The 22,534-nt window shown below is 42.7% G+C and overlaps 1 protein-coding gene across 12 annotated transcripts; it reads left to right on the forward strand.

Annotated features, from left to right (window-relative positions):
• The first annotated feature begins 1,050 nt into the window (after positions 1-1,050).
• LOC145626985 (ABC transporter G family member 28-like) lies at positions 1,051-6,130 on the forward strand. 12 transcript variants are annotated; one of them, XM_081679408.1, is made up of 9 exons: positions 1,051-1,278; positions 1,547-1,630; positions 1,952-2,003; positions 2,100-2,194; positions 2,392-2,466; positions 2,574-2,709; positions 3,758-4,052; positions 4,881-5,025; positions 5,871-6,130. In XM_081679408.1, the coding sequence occupies exons 6-8, from the start codon at positions 2,689-2,691 to the stop codon at positions 4,904-4,906; spliced, it is 342 nt and encodes a 113-aa protein (XP_081535534.1). In that variant the 5' UTR covers positions 1,051-1,278; positions 1,547-1,630; positions 1,952-2,003; positions 2,100-2,194; positions 2,392-2,466; positions 2,574-2,688; the 3' UTR covers positions 4,907-5,025; positions 5,871-6,130. The 12 variants fall into 11 exon arrangements, with proteins under 12 accessions (XP_081535538.1, XP_081535534.1, XP_081535539.1 ...); XM_081679412.1 differs by having other exon boundaries at positions 1,491-1,630; XM_081679405.1 differs by having other exon boundaries at positions 1,051-1,630; positions 1,922-2,003.
• The last annotated feature ends 16,404 nt before the right edge of the window (positions 6,131-22,534 follow it).

Here is a 22,534-nt window from a genome sequence, read left to right on the forward strand (position 1 = left end):
AGAGTCAAATCCTTGGCAACAGACTCTGTTTTCTTACGCTAGTTCCTACATGCCTCAGCAACTTTCTGTGCTCGATAAAATTTTCCAGTTTCGCGCAGCATTATTTCGATCCTAGTTGTGAAATATATTCCTCAAATTTCCTACGTGTAAAAAATCCTATGTTTTAACTCATTATGGATGGTCTTTCCAATGAGATTTTTTTTATGCATATGACAATAATGATAATCAAAATTACGCACATGAAATACTTAGAACTTTTCGAGTCTCGTCCACTCATTCTAAATCATTGCCAAAATAAGTTTTAGGAATCAAAATAGAAATCATCCGCAGTAGAGTCGCCAAAAACTTTAGGGAATATTTCAAGCATTACCCCAAACTTGAACCCCACTGTGATCATACACTAAAGCACGGTGGCGTCCAAAGGGATGAAAGCTAGAGCAAAGAGTCGCCAACAAGTTTTAGGAACTTGTAAACCGTTCACAAGGTGAAGGTTATACCCCGTTAACTCCAATAGGTCTGGAACCATGACTGGAAGTTCGGGGATGATGGTACAAATCCAACCTAAAAGAGATTGAACTTGCCCAAATAATAGGCCTCTACTTTATTCTGGTCGTATTCATGTGCGCTTTCTGACTAACATGCAATCATTAGGTTTAACCCTAAACCTGTTTAATCTATGTTGGTTGAATATTAATGCACAAATAAATCTATTATTGGCGATCACTTAAATTATAATCAAATTAACCCTAAACAAGATTATTAATTATCTTACTAAGCATGATTACAAGTACAAATTCCCTTTAAACATGCATAAAATGTGTGATCAAGCAATAAATAAACACTAGTAGAAAAATATAAAAAGGCACCGAGCCATGCCCACCGGTTTTTAAAAACCGATAGGGAAAAAATGGGCGGGATTAGGCTTTTTTTAATTGCCACCGGTTCAAACCAAACCGTTGGCATATGTTTTAAAGGCCACCGGTTCAAACTGGTGGTAATAATTAAAAATAAAAAATCGCCCCTCTATTTTCTTTCACTTGTCGCGTTCTCTCTCTCTTTCCTCTATCTCGTGTTCTCTCTCCTCTCTCCTCAACTAGATCTCCCTCTTCTCTCTCTCTTTCCTCTTTCCACCGTGCCACCGTCCATTCCTCCCGCTTCCCTCTGTTCATGTTCATGGCGCATCAGTCGGTCGGTCCTAGCAACGGCGGCAGTGGCACAAGGAGCTGATACAAACCCACCTCTCGTCGTTTCCCCCTCGCGAAATGATTTTCCCTGAAGGTTCATGTTTTTTTCTTCTTTTCTCTTTAATTAATTTCTTTATTTCGTGATTTTTGAGTTTTTATTTTTCTCAAATTTACAATTTCATGTTTTCGGAAACCAAGGGTTTTCTGATTTTCGATTTTAATTCTATATTACTCCATAGAAATTGTTCCTTTCTCAAATACATGCAGCACCGCAATTACTGAATTTTGACAACATTTCATCGTCAGATTTCTTGAAATCATATAGATTTGTGTTTTAGAGCTTTCAAATTACTGATGTGTAGTGGAGCGAACTTGGGTACGAGATTTAACCCGGGTATTGTGGCCATGTGAAGGTTGGGTATGGTGATGAGTTTGATGATGATGAGGTAAAGGATGTCTCTTGATAATTTTTCTGCATTTTCGTGATAATCTGACCCTAATTACAGAAAAAATTGAACTTGATATGGGGCTTATCGATTTTGTCTTTGATATGTATATTCACGTAGGTTTGTTATGTTGAGATTTGATTTATATCTGTGATCAATGTTGAATTTTGGTTTTGTCTATAAATCACTTAATTCTTAAGAAATAGGTATGTAGGAACTCAATTTTGGTCGAACAATTTAATTTGAAGTACTGCTTTTTGCTCGTGAGATTTGTCAATATTTGAACAATAGGTTTCTCGCATAAATTTGCTGTGATGGCAGTGATGTTTGGGAGCATGCTGAGTGTGCTGAAATCTGTGGCAAAAATCTCAAGGTTGGTTCACTCTTTGTTTTTGTTTTATTGACAAGACCTGGTGCTTGTAAAGACTATTTTTAGAGGATTTATTTGTACATTCTGTTTCTATCTAAGGATTTGGAAGATGCAGAATATTACTGCCCTGATTGCAAGCCAAAGTTTGCATTTGAGCCATCATACTCTGTAGCTCTACCTGAAGTCGACCTAAAGTACTTGTTTACTTCTGTTTGTTGTTACTATTACTTTACTTTCATTGTTATCATCATTATTAATATTGTTATGGATAATTTATTATAGATTTACAGTAAATACTTTTATTATTATTACTATTATTGTTATTTCTAGCATTTATACAACCTATTTTGAGCTCAAACAATTTAGTAAGAGTTACTATTGTATGATACAGACAACCTGTGCCATCCGATGAGGTAACTGTTGCGTGCAATGGTATGGAGGCATCATATATCCTAAGCCTTCACTTGTAAGTTCTAAAGGTTACAAAAATTATATATTATGCTCTTTTAAATTCTTTTTTACATTTTGCAAACAATCTGCTATTAATTTGATTACATGTGCTCTTCTTTTTAGGGTTGTGTGTAAGTGTGGTAAATGTGGGACAAGGAAGTAGTCATTAAGTGAATGGGAAAAGCACACTGGTTGTAGAGCCAAGATATGGAAGCATAGCGTCAAAGTCAAAGGCTCAATGATCCCCTTGCATCAGTGGGTAAGGCAGTCCTTTCTGCTTTAATTTGAATATGTCAAAACATTATGATTATCTTGGATTTAGCTAGCATAGTTGTCGTTTGGTGGTCTCCTTTTACAGTGTGATCATACTCAATACTCACGCTGTCGGATTTCTGAATCACTTATGATGAAGGATATGAGATCATTTAAGTGAAAGACCCTTGATAGTTTTTCATAGTATTTGTTTAAGCAAGGATATGTTTAGTGCAAAATTTTAATGAGACAGATGATATTTATGCAACCTTTGATGAATCTTTGTATTAGAAACATCAAGATCTATCATATATGGATAATATATTAGTAGGAATGATCAGTTGGGAAATACTATATCTGCATATTAATGCATTAATTGAAGTAAAGTACTCAGATTTTGTATGTTGGTTATAACCGAGTCTAGCAGTAGGTTTGTTGAATTTAAATGACATTTCCAAGTGTTGATACAAAGGACTAGTGTTTTGTAGTCTATTTTTAATATGACTAGAAATAATAGACATTCATTTACTCAAATTTGGACTTTTTGACCACATGCATGGAAAAAACTGAAGGTATGATCAAACCTTTTTGGTACATTATCTGTGAATCTTTTTCCCCATCTATCTCAGTCAGAGAAGAAGATGTGACATTAAGCACAAAGTTGATTGATATAATACATAAAGGACTTGGCGAGATCACAACAGAAACTATCATTGGATGGCATGAATTGATAATGTGACAATCGTTTACTCTTTGTTAATACCAAGTTATTGCATAACGTATTTAAAGAGGAATCTCCCCTTGATTTTGAGAGGTTAGAATACTGTTTGGTAAAGAAAAGGAGGCTTATAATTGGATTTTTTTCTCATACAACACTAGTTCCTTTGGTATACAACATCAGTCCTTTTTTCATGTAGCTGTGCTAAATTGCAAATAGTTTTGTAGAATTCTGTGCTGGTGATGGAAGTGATTTGTAATGGATACTGGGTAGCATACTTTATGTTAATTTGTTGCCTATGTATAATTCATCTTAATCACTGCCAATTTTCTTACAGTGCTGTAATATAGAACTTTTACACTGGCATATAGATGCTGCATCCCGATTGTGCACAGAAGCAGAGATAAGGGTCTACTTGGGTAGCTTCTTTGATGGTGGTGGCCTTCAAGCTAACAAGAACTGTAATCTAAGTTCCTGGGTTGCTGGATGTGAGCCCGGATGGGCTTGCAGCACTGGTTCTGTTCAAAAAATTGATTTGGAGACTATTGACAAGGAGATACCTGCACGAACTTCTGAATGTAAAAGTTGCTGTGAGGGTTTCTTTTGCCCACAAGGTCTTACTTGCATGATGCGTAGGTGTCTCAACTTTATCACTCTCTCCTAAGTTGCTGATGCTAAACCTAATTTTAGCTATTATCTGATTATATGTTTTATTCCTTCATTTAAATTTTCTATTAATACAATATAGCTCCAATGGGAAACCGCATTATAACATGCAAATACCTAATCATGCTACTGGGAAGTCTTAGATTGTTAAATATTCATGCCTTTTGTAGGTCCTGATTTTTTCCCTCTTTAAACTTGCTTGAGGTCTTTTGCACTTCCAAGTCTTAATACTCAAGATGCTAGATGTTGTTTTGCTTATATAATATTAACCATATTTCGTAGTTAGGATGAGATTTTGCTTATCATCGTCAACCTATACTTGACTCTCTATGCTTCATTAACAAGAAAATGCCTAACTACATAATAACAGAATCATTGAAATATTAGCAATCATGATATTGTTTTTCTTTATTTTTATCTCTTCACATAAATGTGGTTCACTTTGCTCAAACTTATCTATCTTACTATTATCTGCATTCACTTTACATCAGTCATGACACCAGCTTATGTGATTGAGAAAATAATAGATCAGTTGCGAATGAAAGTTTATAAGCCCATAATCTTTGTGCATGGCTCTCTGCATTTTTTATGTAATATATTTAGTGGAAACAAAGAAAATCTTTGCTAGTCTATTTACATGAGAGAATGTGTATATGTAAATATGAGGCCCACTTAATATATGACTCCGATTTTTTTCTTTATTCTATGTTATATAAGCCCATTTTCAATGTACAATTAGAAAAGCTCCATTTTGCATATCATGACTTAGTATTTACATTTTATAATTCTCTCAGGTAGTTGCATCACATATCTATGCTGATAATCGGGCCCCTATTGAGAAATTAAAAGATGGTGAAGCTCCCCTTTTGACAACTTGCAATCAAAAGCTGCTCATAACTGTACGATGATGGTTGTAGCTCTTATTGGTGCTCACCCTACGTAAGTATCATGAAAGATTCTATAGAATGTATACACTAAATTTGATTAGAGCAGTAGTTCTATAGAATGTATACACTAATTTGATCAGGTGTTTATTCATCAAATGAACATAGATAATTGACACTTGTAAGCATTTTGCATGAATCTCCACTATGTATTAGTCATAAATTATTGATTTGGAGGCCATGCCGTTATGGACTACTATGTTACTTGGACTCCTCACATAAATCAGACTATAAGTTTCTGAGTCACCATATATTTTTAATTCCTGAGGCATGTGCATATATTGTGAATTCTGAGTGTAGTTCTTTTCTTTCTCATGTTGCTTGTGACAACTGGTATCTCTCTTTGCAAAATTTAGTAAGGGGATTTCACTGAGTACACATAGCCCCCCCTTCTTTATTATTTTTTTGGTGAAGATCTAGTGAACATATGTACAAAACCAATCTTTGAGTTTTCCTTTGTTCTAAGTTGGTTGGGAGTGGCCTGTGCATGTGGCCTGGTCCTGCCTGAGAGACTCTTGGCACTTGTCATGTGCTACATTTCTGAAAATCAGCATAGCAACTTGGTCCTGCCGACTGAGATGCTGCACTATATGCTCTGCTAGAGCTAATGTCACTTGTCACTTCTACTCTGCCCTACCGAGGCTGTTGTAAAGTGTTTATTCCAAATACTGGTTTGATTTGTTTATCTGATTTATGATTTGTTTACTCTGATTTGTGTAGGTTCTTGTTCAAAATGCTATATGTTGATTGATTGATTGATTATATTGTCTGGAATTTTACTTCTTCCGTAACAATGAACTTGTAATTTGGTGAAAATATACTGAAGTCTGTCAATTTCAGGAAGAATTAGTCTGGCCAGAATTAGATCAGTTGCTTCGGGATGAGGATGATGAAGTTGGAGGAAGTGGCAAATAACCAAGCAAAGAATTCACCAAATACTACTGTAAGGGCTCACAGTGAAGAAGGGCCTGAACAACCTGATAACGGGCTTAATGCTGGTTGAGAATTTGCCTAAAAATTCATGTCGTTCATGCCACTTTGTTTTTCGGGGAATATTGTAATTTTACAGCTTTTTTATGAAAAAAATGTAAGTTATTATATATGTAAGTGTTTATATATCATTTTAAGTGAAAAAAATGCAAAAAAAAAAAATATATTTTTTTTGCCATTATTGCCACCGGTTTTGACCAGGAACCGGTGCCAATAACCTCTTTAAAAAAAAGCGGGAAGAATTATTGCCACCGGTTAACCGATGGCAATACTTGTTTTTGCCACCGGTTTTGAACCGGTGGCTTTTTATACGATTATTGCCACCCCCCAAATGCCCAGCGGTTCAAAACCGGTGGCATAGGGGGGTTTTGAACCGGTGGGGAATTGCAATTTTCTACTAGTGAAATAAGCATCAAGCAACATAATAATCATCATAACAATCATAATAACAATTATAATCATCATCACAAAATAATCATGTTAAAGCATAATAGCAAGATCCTAGGAATGATACTAACAAGATTAATAAAAAAACCCTAGCATGTCTGTTGTATATTTGGAGTATCAACCCGAAATATACAAGGGATGAACCAAGATAAGTAAGACTAATGAACCAAATAGCTTCTTAGCTACAGTCACACCACTAAGAAACGAAATGGGTTCCTAAGATCACAAGCCAACTAGTAGTCTAAGCTAGTTAACTAAGCAAAGGAATTGAAATTCCAAATCCAAGAATTTCTGGTTTGTTTCTAATCCAAGAAACGAGTGTAAAACACAAAGTTTGTTTGTTCGAATAATCTGCCTTTTTTCATTCACATTTGCTTGCTATTTATAGTAAACAAGCATCCTTAAGTACAAGCTAATTTAAGTGGCTGTTTAGCTCACTTGTTACACGCCTAAGCTAAAGCTAAGTACAAATCAGCCTTTTGTTGTCTAGATACATTAATAAAAGAAGCCTTATTTAACTAGATACATCAAAGAGAAAATGGTGGCTTATAACCTCCAAATTAAGGCTGAAATAAAATCAGAATTAAGAGAGTGTAACTCCCCTTAATTCACGCCCATCCAAGCAGCAAGTTGGAGATGTATTTCCTCCAATATTCACGCCCAAATTCAAACAGCAAAGAAGTGTAACTCTTCCTTGGTTCAAGCCTTGAAATAAGCTTGAATGTATGTGGACAAGGGTGTACTTGGACGTCCTTTAGTTGCTCCAAAAGCTGACTGAATTAAACAGCCAATTGAAGGCTGAAATTAAGGCTTAAGATGCTCCAATGTTGACTGATATCAACGGCCACTTGAAGGCTGAAGTTAAGGCTTGTAATGGCTTGTAATTCCTCTTTGAAAACTGATTGTAACTCCCAAGTCAAAGCTTTGAAATTCCTTGTAAAAGAATTTCGGATTCCAAGCTTAAATGGCTGCCATTTTGATGTATCTTTTGCACTTGTACTTTTGTGTGAATGTGACAATATTTTTTGAACTAAAATCAGCTAAAAAGAACTAAGAAAATTATAACTAATTTGCAAACTTAAAATGACTAAAGTTTACAATTTATTCAAAGCATAAAAAGAACTAGAATAAACTAGTTAATAAGAACAACAAGAAATTCAAGGGATTGAATATCTTGCTGCCCATGGATAGAATGCATAGCACCAATACATGATGCTACGTCTTGAACCAAAGAAATGTCCATAACCAAGTTGTTAGGCTTGGCTACAACAATGTCACTAAACAATAAAAATCAAAGCTTTTTCCCTAATATGATACTAACATGTTATTAGAAAAGAAAATAGGAAGCATCATAATAAGCATATTTGATACAAGGAACTTATTGTTCTAACCCTAAACATCATACTAAGAAAAGTATCCTATCATGATACTAGGAATCAAAATAACAATAAAACAATTAAAGCACTTGTTGAGGGTAAAAAATACCCCGTATACGTGGACCAGTCCCGTAGTGACACGTGGCCCAATTATATGGTGACACGTGTCACCATGGGAATATGCCACATATCCAACTCAAGAGCACCCAAAGGTTCAGGCCAATCTCGTAGCGACACGTGGCCCAGTTAGAGGGTGACACGTGTCGTCACGAGAAGACGCCACGTGTTTAGGGCATGTGTTCCCCTTAAATCAGCACGCAAAAGAGGCCTAACAACGTCAGGGCCCAAATCCCGAGAGATATCATTGAAAGCCGCAAAGCGGCGCCCCCAAAGTAATACGTGGCATTCACTGATTGCGCAGCCAATCACGTAACGCAATTCTAGGGTGCAAACCCTAGAATGGCGCACGAGTCCCACCCCTATAAATACCCCAATCCTTTATGATGGGAGGGGTGGATTAAGACATTACAACAAAAAGAGAATTAAATAGCTCCAACTTCTCTCTACTTTCTCTCTCTAGCCTTTTCCGTTCCAATCACTAACTTGATCGTCGGAGGCGAATATTATGACAACCGGAATATTCGTTGTTTTGCAGGTCGGACCGTCTCGTTGCTAGGAGAGCGTGACCAGTATCCAAGGAAATCCAAAAAAAAACCCGAAACATTTGGCGCCGTCTGTGGGGATACTCGTACGCTATGGCGATAGACGGTCAGACACCTAATCTAGGCAAGGACAGACATGTAGAGGATATAATCCCTACAATCCATACCAGCGATCCGCTGATAGCCACATTTCTAGAAGCTGATGACTCTCCTGTTATCGCAGCCTCTCTTAAGGTCGCGCTTAACAAACTCAGGAAGGAGATTGAGAGCAATGGAGCCTCTACCTCTAGGCAGCCGCCCAGGAGAGAGGAACAGAGGGCTCCAAAGAAGACACACAGCAAAGCAGTTCATGCAACGGACGCTGGAAACACTCCCTTTAGAAGGCCGACTGGAAGGTCCCTAAGGGTACCACGGACAAATTTCTCTGATTTGTTGGTGAAAACACAGTCGCCTAGGGGGAGGGGTAGGAAGCCTCGAAGAGAAGAGCCTGAGCCGTCCAGACGATGGAAGGACGCAAGGGATTAGCAGCGAGAACGTGCCGCCTACTTGGACACGGCCTCAACCCCAACTATGCCGGATGATTTTTCACATCATTCTCTCTCCCAACATACCAACACGGCCATCTCCAGCAGAAGTCAGGCGGTCCGCACCCCAACTCCTATTCCAGTTGTCCATACTCCAACTCCTATTCCAGCGCAATCACTTCAATATCAACCTCCTCAGGGGTTCAATGGCTTGATGCAGCCGAACCCCCAAGCCTTTGGACAATATGGGCCATACGGACAGGTGTACGGACAGGCTCCCTACCTGGCTGGACCGTCTGTGCAGCCACAACCCATCGATTGGCAGATGCGCCTACTCACTTTGGGAGATAAGCCGCCTCCGTTTTTGCAAGATATTTTAACTGCCCCTCAGCCGCCAATGGTGAAGAGTGTACTTGTGGGATCCTATTATGGCACGGGCAACCCAGAAGAACACATCACCTCGTACAGGAACCTGATGTACTTGCAAAGTGTAGATGATGCTACTTGGTGCAAATGCTTTCCAGCCACTTTGAAAGGTGTGGCGCAGGATTGGTTCAACAGTTTGCCGACCGGATGTATCAATTGTTTTACTACTCTTAGTTTGCTGTTTGTGGGAAATTTTTCATACAACATACCGCCTCAAAAGACTAGCCTTAACTTGGCGACAATTGTCCAAGGGAAGAATGAGGGCCTACGCTCGTACGTCCAACGATTTAACCAAGAAAAAGCCCAAATTCATAATCTGCCGGATGAAATGGCTTACTCTAAATTTCTCCGGGGATTAAGGCACAATGGTTTTAAATTTGACCTGGTAAGAAAAAAGATTCGGACATACGCAAATGTCTTGCGGGAAGCCGAAGCTTATATTGAAGCGGCGGACTTTTGTTCGCTCACGAAATCAGAAGCGCCGGCCAAGGGGGCTGAGAAGAAACTTTCTCAGCAAGACTCGGCGGGCTAAAAGAAAGAAGGAAAAAAGAGAAAGGAAGTCTGGGTGGCTGATGCCCAGCCACAAAAGTCCAAGAAGGTTAAGACGTACGAGCCTCAGTTTGAATTCAACAAGGATTGTTATTCTATCTTGATGGAAATCAAGGATAAGTTTGAGTTTGAAAAGCCACAGCCGCTGAGAGGCCCGGCTCAGTACAGGAACAAGAACAAGTACTGTCATTACCACAAGGACGTGGGACATGACACAAACAATTGTATCAACTTGAAGAGATTGCTGGACAAGCTAGCCAAGAAGGGCATGTTGAATTATTATGTGATGAAGTCCAAATTCACTTACACACGGACAAACAACACGTCCGAACAAAGACAGAATAATGATAAGAATAAAGGCAAGGAAGATGATGGGAATAGCACTGATTCAGGCTTTGTGGCCGTGATATCAGGGGGGATTCGTCTCAGGCGGCCCAACTATGAAGGGGATCAAGCAGAATGCCCGGAACTTGGGAAAGGTGATGCAAATGGACTCAATAAAGGTCGAACCCTTCCCTGAAGTAATCATCAGTGAGGCCGATCGGGGGGAGGTCAAAGTTCTGCATAATGATCCCATGGTATTCATTATGAAGATAGCCAATTTGAAGGTCGGACGAATATTGATTGACACGGGTAGCGCGGCTGACATCATTAGCCTAGCTGCCTTGAAGAATCTAAGCTTCCCAGAGGATGCTCTCCAGAACATCACTCACCCGTTGGTCGGATTTGGGGGGAATGTTATCCACCCGGTGGGGCGGATAGATTTACCCGTCCGCTTTGGGCAAAAAGGGGAAGTAAGAGATATGGTTGTCCGCTTCTTGGTTGTGAAAGAGCTGATTGGATATAATGTCATACTCGGCCGTCCTACACTGAATGCAGCCAAAGCAGTCATTGTACCTCACCTAATGCTGCTAAAGTTTGAGAGGACGGACGGAAAAATAGGGACAATCCAAGGGAGTTAGAAGATGGCAAAGGAATGTAATCAGTTGGCTGTTAACCCTACAGCGCGCGGACCAAAGGCGTCCGAGCCAAAAGAAGAAGGAACCTCACTCCCAGCACACCAGGTCGGCCAGAAGCGTAAGGCGACCAAGATAGAACAAGCATAGCAGCTAATGACTGTCGGTCGGCCAGAAGAGTTACGACCCCAGCCGGCCGGCAGTCACCAAGATATAGTGCTTGACCCCGATCAACCAGGTCGGACGGTTATTGTGGGCACTATAGCTTTGGGTGTGCTTGGGGATGAGTTATTTCAATTGTTGAGAGGGTTCAAAGATGTATTTGCATTTGATGTTGGTGAGATGCCAAGAATAAGCCCTGACCTGGTCGTGCATAAGCTGGCTGTAAATCCAGCCATTAAGCCTGTCCGCCAGAAGAAAAGGAATCATGGAGAAGATAGGAATCAGGCGGCCGCAGCTGAAGTAAAAAAGCTGCTGGACGCCGGTTTCATTCGGCAATGTTATTACCCAGACTGGGTAGCCAATGTGGTTCTTGTGAAGAAGTCGAATGGAACTTGGAGAATGTGTGTGGATTACACCGACCTGAACAAGGCATGCCCTAAGGATAGCTTTCCCTTACCCAAAATCGACCGCCTGGTTGATTCAACGGCCGGGCATGCCCTGATGAGTTTTATGGACGCATACTCCGGATTCCATCAAATTCCATTATGGGAAGAAGATCAAGAGAAAACAGCGTTCGTAACTGAGCAAGGGTTGTACTGTTACAAAGTTATGCCATTCGGCCTTAAGAATGCCCCAGCTACCTTTCAACGACTTGTTAATACGGTCTTCAGAGATCAGCTCGGCCGGAATATGGAGGCGTACATTGATAACATGATTGTCAAGTTAAAAGAGCCGGCCGACCATCTGAAAGATCTGCGAGAAACTTTTACCGAACTCAGGCGGCATAAGATGATGTTAAATCCAAAGAAATGTGTATTTGGTGTTGAGTCCGATAAATTTCTTGGATTTTTAATTGATCAGCGTGGAATTGAGGCCAACCCTGAAAAGATCCAAGTCGTCATGGACATGAAGTCACCAAGGACGATTAAAGAAGTTCAAAGATTGACCGGCTGTTTAGCAGCACTTGGTAGATTTCTGTCAAGATCAGGGGATAAGTGTCGTTATGTCTTTCAAACCATAAAAAAGAAAGCCATGTTTGAATGGACAGAAGAGGCCGAGGAAGCATTCGTACAGCTAAAAAGCCACCTTCATACATTGCCTCGGCATGTCAGTCCACTCAAGAGTGAGAAGATATTTATATATCTTGCCATCTCTGAACACTCTCTAAGTGTCGTCCTGCTTGCTGAACGGGACGGCCACCAGATCCCAGTCTACTTTATCAGCCATGTACTTCACAACGCTGAGCTGAGGTATCCCCCTATTGAAAAATTTGGCTTGGCATTATACATGGCATCGAAAAAGCTGCGGCCATACTTCTTGGCACATTCAATTGTGGTCTACATAGACCAACCTCTAAATAAGCCATTTACAACTTTGGAGGCAAGTGGCCGTATGCTCAAGTGGGCCTTGGAAATGAGAGGCTTTGACATTGCATTTGAGCCAAGAAAAGCAATCAAGGGACAAGCCTTTGCTGATTTTTTAGCTGAGATGACTCGGCTGGATCTTCAACCGGCCGGAGACCAGATCTGGAAGGTGTTCGTGGACGGTAGTGCAACAACTACTGGGTGTGGTGCAGGTGTCATATGTTAGTCTCCTGAGGGAGATAAGTTTAAGTACGCTCTGAGATTTCAGTTTCAAGCCTCTAATAATGAGGCCAAGTACGAAGCCCTCCTGGCCGGCCTTAGAATGTGTAAGGCGGCAGAAGCAACAAAAATTGATGTAAGCTCGGACTCCCTACTTGTAGTCGGCCAGGTGAATGGAGACTTCGAGGCAAGGGAGCCGGCTATGATGAAGTACCTGAAAATTGTAAAGGAGGAGGCTAAGGGCCTAGATCATTTTACTCTACAACAAGTTCCCCGTTCGTCCAATCATCAGGCGGACGCCCTCTCTAAATTAGCATCCTCGGCATCATGTGATACCCCCGGGTCGGTATTTTGGGAGGTAAAGGAAAGAAGGAGTATTGATGCCGAGCCGGTACATATCATTGATAGAAGCTCCACTTAGATGGACGGGATCATATCTTATCTAAAGGATGGATTACTCCCGGCCGATCCTAAAGAGAGCTGGCTGATGAAAAAGAGAGCGGCCTGGTTCGAAATGAAGTAGGGGGAGTTGTTTAAAAAGGCATTTGTGAAGCCGTACCTGAAGTGTATCACTCTTGAGAAAGGGCATGATGTCCTGAACGATCTTCACCAGGGGCAGTGCGGCTCTCATATTGGAGGACGAGCCTTGGCTGAAAAGGTTGCCCATCTAGGCTACTACTGGCCGAGCTTAAAGTCGGACGCCATGAAAATGGTAAAGAAATGTGACAAGTGCCAGAGATTTGCAACCTTGATCCATTGCCCCGCCAACAGTCTGTCGGCCATCAGTAGTCCGCTCCCCTTTGCCAAATGGGGGATGGATATTTTAGGGTCGTACACGCCAGCATCTGGTCAAAGGCCCTATGTGTTTGTAGCAGTAAACTACTTCACAAAGTGGGTGGAGGTCGAGGCTGTACGGGGCATCAAGTGGACGGATGTTTCAGCCTTCATATGGAAGAGTATCATTACACGCTTTGGCGTGCCTCAGTCTATGGTGTTCGACAACGGACCTCAGTTTGAAACGCCTCAACTTAAAGGATGGTTGGAGGACCAAGGCATAGCTCATTACTTTGCTTCAGTCGGCCGACCACAAGCCAATGACCAAGTAGAGGCATACAACAAGTTGATCTCCAATGGAATTAAGCGCAAGCTTGAAAGGGCAGGCGGCTTATGGGCTGATGAGTTGGTTAATGTGTTATGGTCCATACGAACCACGGCCAAGAGCTCCACAGGAGAAACTCCATTCTTCTTGGTCTATGGCGCCGAGGCTGTCCTCCCAATTGAGATGTATGAGCCCACCCTTAGAGTGATGCTATATGATGAAGCGGCTAATTGGGAAGCCATGAAGACCGCCCTAGACTTTCTCCCTGAAGCTAGGGGCAACGCGGCGCTTAGACACGAAATCTATCGCCTAAGGATGACAAGGGCATACAATCGCCGAGTGTCAAAGCGGTCGCTAAAATTGGGAGATCTGGTCCTAAGGAAGATGGAGGCTTTGGGACGAGCAAATGAAGATGGAAAGCTGACCCCAAACTGGGAAGGGCCGTATTGAGTCAGGGAAGAAGTCCGAGATGGGACTTACCGTCTTGAAGCCATGAACGGACGACCTATTCCGCGTACATGGAACACTGACAATTTGAAGAAATATTATATTTAAGTTTAAGTACTTAGCCAAAAGCTGTATGTACAGCTAGGTCTGTTGACCAAGCAATGTAAGTCGTACGGCCACAACAATGTAATTTTGACAAATTAATGAAAAGTCAAACATTGTTATATTATTTTCCATTCTATTTATGCTTATTTGCACGGTCATAGTCTACACAGAAATGCCGCGTGAAATTTGTGATTAGGTTGCTTGCAACACAGCAACCCGGTCGCAGAATAAAATAAATTAAATAAAATAAAAATGAGCGACTTGACCTTAAGTCGCATGTATACGTCCGTCCCTCACTGAGGCGGACGGAAAAGGTAAGGTACCCTATGAAACCCCTGTAATGGGGCAAGGGCATACCTAGGCATTCCAGCCCAGCCCAAAGCTTAGAAATTTTAAGTTGAGATCATACTTGAAATTTTTTTAGCGCGTCCGAGCGATAGTTTCAACGGACAAACTCACATAAAGCTAATTGAACGGCCAAATAATGTGTTGATTCGGCATATCACCTAGTCCAAGGGCAATCATTACTATGATTTGATTAACTTACTAGTCGTCATACCCCCTAAGGTATAAATTCTACTAAGTCAATCAAACCACTTAGAATATGGACTAGGCGAACGCCGAATAAAGGGGCATACCCCCCCCCCCCCCCAATTGTACGAGGATACAAAAACGTAAAAAAAATACGCGTACGAAAAAGCAAAAACTTGTTAAGTGTAAAATTTGCAAAGTATGAAGCATAATAAAAAACTTGGATTAATAAAAGACCGCTCAAAAAGCGGCAGAGTACTTTACATAAAACCGCACGGAGAGGCGGCAGATAAAGAAAATAAAAATTAACTAAGGCAGAAAAGAGCTGAAATTAAGGGGCGGCTGGGGTAGAAGCTGGACTCTGGCCTGGGTCGGGCTCTTAAACGGCGGCAAGGCACGCGTCCTCAGCAGGCGTCTCCTTGCTCTCAGCTTCACCGTCTTTGCTGGCCGCCACTTCTTCGTTTTCCTCCTCTTCTGAGGTATTTGGCGTGACGTCCAGCTCAGGAGAAGGCTGCCCGGCCTTCTTAGCCTCTTCTCTGAGGTAAACAAAGTTGAGACGTTTGGTGAAGCGTTCTTGATAAAAGGCCGCCTCGCCCTCGTCCACCATAAGCTCAAAAGCCTCAAAGAAGTGGCTCTTCAGCCTGTCCTCAGCATTCAGCATTCTGTTCAATGCTGACGACCTCATCCGCACTAGGGGCCCGAGGTGTTTGCAGCTGGAGAGTTAAGTCCTCAACGGACTTCTTTAAACTTTCCACCTCGACCTTGAGAACGTTCGCCTTGTCCAAGGCCTCCTTCAAGTGTTTCTGGGCCAAGGCCACATCGCTTCTAAGCTTCTCGGAGGCCTCGAATCCTTCCCTCCAGCGCTGGCCGTCCAGGAGGGCCTGATCCCTCTCCTGTCTCATGGCATCTATGGCCACGGACTCTTGCTCCAGGGCCTGGCCCGGCTTCACCAAATCTTCAGCCTGCCACGCCGCCTTGTCGGACAGCGCGTTGATTTGGGTTTCGAAATATCGGCGCTGGACGGTCGTTTCCCCAGTAATGGCATCCTGGGTCTTCTAAATCTGGGCCCAGGCATGCTTCAGCCTTTCATTCTCCTTGTCCTTCCATTCAAGGAAGGCATTCAACCGCAGGAAGAGCTGCGTATAGGGAAAACGTATTAGCAAAATAAGAATGAAAAATTGACTAAGTATGATAGTTGAGAGAGAAATTACCTCGGCACTGCAGTTGATCATTGGGCCAAGGAAGCCCTCATGGATCCCCCGCAGCTTGTCTCGCTGCTCAGCAGGGACCGCCCTGACCATGGCCTCCCTCATGGCCTTCCTGTCCGCGCCCGTAAGGGATTGGCCGGGCAGCTTCATGTGCAGCTCCTCTGCAATGTCTGTGCAAGGGCGCAAAAATAAAAGTTTAGCTCAGGTTCAATCGGACTTGTAAAGAGCGAAGTAGAGAATTCAAAGTTACTCGGACTGACCGTCAGAGAAGCTTGGAGGGGTAGGAAGATTGAAGGTGAATGACGGGGGCAGCGTAGGCTCGTCACCCTCCTCCCCCGTCCGGCCAGGCTGATCGTCGGCCGACTGAGAGGCTTAAAGCCAATCAGATTCGTTGACTCTTTGTACGGGCGGAGTCACTTCTGGCCTGGTCGGTTTTGCTGGGGTCGACTTACCCCTATCGTCTAATTTCTCGGACTTGTCATGAACAGGCATGGCGGCCGGATCCATGGACTTAGAGGCCCCGCTATCACTCAGCCGGGGTTGTTCTCCTTTGGACTGCTTAGAGGCAATCCGCGACGTGGTCTTGGCCGCAGTGGTGGAAGTGGTCTTGGATGCGACCGTCTTCCTTTGCTTGGACGCCCTGCCGTCCTTGTCCGTCTTGGAGGAAGGGGACGACTGCTTCCGTTTGGACCTAGGGGTCGGATTTGACAGCTGAAGAGGCAAAAGTTAGCAAAAAGAGAGCAAGATAATACAATTGATTGGCCGTGTCTAGTTAGGAAGAAGATCTCTTCTGTAATGCCTACACGGACGAAAAGAAGAAATGAAGATGGATATACTTCTTTAGATTGCTCGTACAGCTTCCGACGAGCCTTGTAGCGGGCCAAGTCAATCTCCGACATATTTACATCCCCTTTCTGCTCTGAGTCAAGCATCTTGTACGCCTCAGCTGAAAATGAAAAGGAAAAGGTGTTAGAAAACCCTTCCAACGTCAAATAACCTACGTATGTGTAAAAATATGCCTCCATGCGTCCACCTTGGGGCAAGTTCTTGTACAGGCCATAGGCGGACATGAACGTGGGATCCCGTAGCCAATTGGATAAGGGGACCCAGTTGCTTGGAACGCGTTCAGTTTTGTCGTTCCTCTTCACCCTCTTGACTTTGAAGTATTCAAGCTGGTGATCTTGGCTGGGGTGGACGGGTGGCTTATCAGGCTTGAGGTCCCCGTGTCCAAGCTGAATTAATTCAGCATTGAACCGATTCATCCGCAGGTTGAATTCAACATCTTTGGTCTTGATGCGGTAGAATCGGTGCTTCCAGTCACGCCATTTGGAGACGCGGTCGACCACCATCATGTAGTCCCTACCGGTACTCAGAATAAGCCAGCCGTCCGTTTCGGCGTCCAACTTGGTCAGTGAGTGCATCTCACAGAAAACTGCAAAGTCCAGCTTGAAGCCTTTGCAGATGCACGTCACCAAATACCCAAAAATGTTTAACCAGTTGTTCGGCATCAGCTGGAAAAGAGCAATGTCGTATTCGTCCAGGATGGTGCGGACGAAGGGGTGGAGAGGAAAGCGCAGTCCAACGTCTAGAGCCGCCCTGTAAACGCTAAAAGACCTTTGGCGCGGCCTCTCTTCCTCCCAGGCAGCCACAACATGTGACTTCCTTGGGGGCTGAATTTCAAATCCCTCCCCAAGGTGGAGGAATGCCTTGTACTCCTCAAAGTTGTCATTTAGGTAGCCCAAGGCCGTGCTACCCACCGTACAGGCGTACGGGTCCTTAAAGTTATCGGCATTGGCGACGTCTTCCTCGGCCTCCGCCTCGCCCTGGGCCGCTTTCTCGACCTCTCCCTCCTCTTGTTGAGGAGCGCTCCCAAACTCAGAAGACAACACTCTGTCCAGATCGGCTTCCTCCGCTGAGCTGCGGCTTCTAGAGCTACGACCGCCCCTGGGAGAGGTAATGTCTTCATTAATTAGGGGCCTTTTGCCTTTGTCTTTGGCATCGGCCACCTGACTCCCAGTAGGAGGCGCTCTGCAAGGGGGCAGGTCGGACGGTTCATTAATTGAGACCCCAGTTCTTGGCCTGTCCGACCTGCCATATCGGAGATAGAGTTTTGAGGGAGTAGGGACGGACGGATCAGCGTCCGCCCGAGAAGAGGAAGGAGGTCCTTCACAGAGTAGCAACTCGGCCCCATCCATGACCGAGTTGGCATATTGGGGGAACCTCAACCCCGGAGTTCGCCCGGACGTTCCCCCCGCAGTAGAAGCGCCCTGAGTTCTTTGGCGCTCCTCAAAAGAGGAAGTTACTTCCACGGCCGAGCAGTCAGTGCCCGTGGAAGCGGTCGTATGAGTAGAAGAATGGGTCTATAAATTAGTATTGTTAGGGTCATAAGGAGGCCTAGGGTTCACCAGACTACCGTCTGGATTTCTGGCCGCATGACGATCGTGCGTCTGTATCGTCCTTGCCATGTTCGACTGTAGGGACAGAGAAGAATGGGTGGAAGTGAGTTGGTACGCACTAGAAATGGACCCACTCCATGAAGGAGATAACTCGTCTCCGTCCACTCTAGACTCCTCAGTCCCAGGCGAACGGCCGGCCTCATGAGGAGAAACGGACGAAGCCGAGTGTTAAGCCAGATTTTAAATGAAGAATAAAGAAATGAAAATGCAAGAAAAAGAAAAAAGGCGGCCTACCTCTGTACGTGTAGAAAACTTGAAAGTCTTGAAGGTTGACCGGAAAACTCAAGGAATGTGCCCGGAAAACTCAAAGGCACGGCGGAGCTCTCGAAGATTCAAAGGAAAAGGCACTTTCTCTCTCTAAAAGCTCTGACTTCTCTCTAGAAAATGAAAGTTCCAAAGTGTGAAAATGAGGCCAAAACCTTTGTATATATAGACAAAATTTATGGGGGTAGGATGGTAACTTCATCTTTCCCGCCTAAAAGAAGTTGAACGGTTATAATTCCAAATTTTAACCTAAAATTTGAAGGGTTAAGGGACAACGCCGTTAGAATAGGCGGAAAAGAAGACGACCCAATAAACGGCACGTCCAAAAAATAAGCCGACGGAGCTAAAGCTCCCTCCGCAATGGCAAGACGGCCGCAATTCCAAAAGCGAGACGGCCTACCATTGTCCGCGACATTCGTATAGATGGGCGTTCACTCTAAATTATCAGGCGGACAGAAATCTGTCAAAACCCTAATACACTTGTACGCCCCAAGGCTATTTGAGGTCAGAGGAGTCGGCCTGTAAGCGTATGAGCCACCCTCTCTGAGGGGCAAATGTTGAGGGTAAAAAATACCCCGTATACGTGGACCAGTCCCGTAGTGACACGTGGCCCAGTTAAAGGGTGACACGTGTCACCATGGGAAAATGCCACATATCCAGCTCAAGAGCACCCAAAGGTTCAGGCCAATCTCGTAGCGACACGTGGCCCAGTTAGAGGGTGACAAGTGTCATCACGAGAAGATGCCACGTGTTTAGGGCATGTGTTCCCCTTAAATCAGCACGCAAAAGAGGCCTAACAACGTCAGGGCCCAAATCCCGAGAGAAATCATTGAAAGCCGCAAAGTGGCGCCCCCAAAGTAATACGTGGCATTCACTGATTGCGCAGCCAATCACGTCACGTAATTCTAGGGTGTAAACCCTAGAATGGGGCACGAGTCCCACCCCTATAAATACCCCAATCATTTATGATGGGAGGGGTGGATTAAGAAATTACAACAAAAAGAGCATTAAATAGCTCCAACTTCTCTCTACTTTCTCTCTCTAGCCTTTTCCGTTCCAATCACTAACTTGATCGTCGGAGGCGAATATTCCGACAACCGAAATATTCGTTGTTTTGCAGGTCGAAGATGAGTGACATTTATGTCACTCTTAGGGAGTAGTTTTAGAGTCATTTTCGTGTTTATTTTATCTTATTTTCCTTTCTTTCTCTTTAATAAAGTTTCTAGTTTATTTTGGTAATTTTGTCGTGTTTTAATTCTTTTCGTAGTTTTTAGTTTATTTTTGTATTTTATTTGCTTTTGATTTGTTATATTTCGTTCTTTATTTTGATGAGTGGCATTTATGCCACTCTTTTATCCTTTTTCTCTAAGGATTCTCCCCTCGTTTGCACTTGTTTGGCCCTCTTTCTAAGCATTTTTACTTAGCTTTGCTTTCTCTTTTCTTTCTCCTTTATCCTCCCTTTTCTTAGTCTTCCCGCTTTGTTCTTATTGTGCTTTCCATGCTTATGCTTTGTAGGAACCATCGAGATTTTCAAGAGGAGGAAGCTAAGCTCAAAGGAAGCTAGAGGAAGCATGATTCAGAAGAGGTTCGGCCGAACCTCCTGATGGTGTGGCCGAACCAAAGTGTGGCCGAACCTGCTCAGTGGTTTGGCCGAACTTCGAGGCAGGGGCAAGATGAAAATTGGCAGTTTTGCAGGAGTGGCCGAACCACAGGAGTTCGACCAGACCAGGATCAGGGAGGTTCGACCGAACCTACCCATGGTTCGGCCGAACCTACCCATGGTTCAGCCGAACCTACCCATGGTCCGGCCGAACCTACCCTGTAGTCCGGCCGAACCTTCCCATTTGTTCGGTCGGACCTCTCCTTTTCTCAGCTGACTCTGTACGGACTATATAAGTCCCTTTTTTAGAACGTTTTGGGGGAATTCAATAACTATCTATTCAACTCTCTAATTAGTTTTAGGTGAGGTTAGGATTAGTCTTCTTTGGTAGAGAGAGAAAGTGAGGTTTTCTTCATTAATGAACTTGGATTTTGAAGAAGGAGCTTGTTCAATCCTTTGTAGACCTTCATCTTCAATTAATGAGCAATTTCTTACTCTCTCTCCTCTATTTTTATTTGTTTATTTTGATTATTTTAGTTGTTGGTATTGCTTGTTGATCATGTTGATTCTTGATTATTTGTTGATTAATCTTGTTATTATCATGATTAGTGAGTAATTTCCCCATTAAGGGGATGGTTGTGGTGTAGTTGGACCTTGAGCATGTTCTAGGGTTTAGAATTGATTTATTTGTGATTAAAGTCTTTATATGCTTGATATTCTTTAATCTTCTTGCAAGTGCACATTGTTGGTTGATTAAAGGTGAATCTTTGCTAACAAGAAACGGAAGTTGACTTAGTTAAGGTTCATTACTATCTATTGTTATTTAATAGTACCTCCTAGTATATGGTTCTAATGTGGAAACATAGAGGCTATGTTAGGAGAAGCCAATTGACCCCGGAAGGCGGCTAGATTGGATTCTTAATTTCGATATTCGAGCATGTTTACTTCATAATTAATTCAATTTCTATGCCTTTGTTTATGTTCAAGTGAATGTTATACCTAAACCATTTCCCTTAATGTTTTATTTCTTGTTTTAACATTTTTAGACTTTAGTTTATTTATCCCCTATTCCGGACTAGCTTAATTGTTGATAACATTTGGTGGTGTTTACCGTTCTCTGTGGTTCGACCCCTATGCTTGCCTTATACTCGTATTAGGTTTGTTTAGGTTGTATAAATTGTATTTGATCTAGGGATAGACAATTGACGACGCGTTTATTCCCTTGTCAAATTGGCGCCGTTGCCGGGGAACGGCTTCCATTACCGTCATGTTATCTTATTGAGACTAGTCCATTGTTTATATTTTCTTTTGATTTGTTTTTGTTCTCTTTGTTTTGTTTGAGAAAAAATGGCTTATATTTCTATTCCTCAATTTGATAATGAACCGTTTTGGGTGTATTTCAATAGACTTGAGGATTTCCTAGATGGTGTTAAAGGTTTAACCAAGGGTGATTATTGTGAAATCATCAATTTGGGATTAAATGAGAATTTTAGAGGAGTAGTTGATAATATGTTAAATGGTAAATTTCAAGACATGTCTTCGGATGAAGCTTGGGATTTCTATTCATGGTTAGCTAGGGATAATTATGATTGGGAGAGGGCCAATCATGAGACTTATGTTCGGAATTCTCATGCTTTTAATGTTGATGCTAATTGTCATGATTTGTCTAATATGAATTCCCATGATGTGCTTGATTCTCCCCATAGTGACCATGTAATGCATGATTTCAACTCCCCTCCCTCTATAGCTCAATGTAATGAGGTACATTCTAATGATGATGAAGTGCATGTTCTTTCTCATTTTGCATCCGATTTTTGCATGAATTCTAAAGGTGTGCCCCATAGTCCCCTAGATGATTCCAATGAGCAAGCTTTTGACTCGTCTATCCATGATGATTTGGACTCATTTGAGATTATGGCCCAAATATTTCTTGAGTTTCAAACGGTAGCCCATAACCTTATGAGCGAGTTCATTGATAAGGCTTCATTAGAAAGAGATGAGTTTGAGAGAAATTTGCCCCCATTCACTCTTGATTTTGAGATAGTAGAAGGAAAGGATGTTTATTGTGTTGAAAAGGAGGATAAGGTTGATTACTTTGGAGTTTTTGAGCTTGAGGGAG

Source organism: Chenopodium album, chromosome 4, assembly GCF_948465745.1.
Source record: "Chenopodium album chromosome 4, dcCheAlbu1.1, whole genome shotgun sequence".
Lineage (NCBI taxonomy): Eukaryota > Viridiplantae > Streptophyta > Magnoliopsida > Caryophyllales > Amaranthaceae > Chenopodium > Chenopodium album.

Bases quoted from the DNA above. Each gene is read 5' to 3' on its own strand.
- LOC145626985 (XM_081679402.1), top strand. From the start codon at position 2,689: ATGATCCCCTTGCATCAGTGG. The intron at 2,710-3,757 runs GTAAGGCAGTCC...ATTTTCTTACAG, and splicing joins TGATCCCCTTGCATCAGTGG to TGCTGTAATATAGAACTTTT. The intron at 4,053-4,880 runs GTAGGTGTCTCA...TAATTCTCTCAG, and splicing joins AGGTCTTACTTGCATGATGC to GTAGTTGCATCACATATCTA.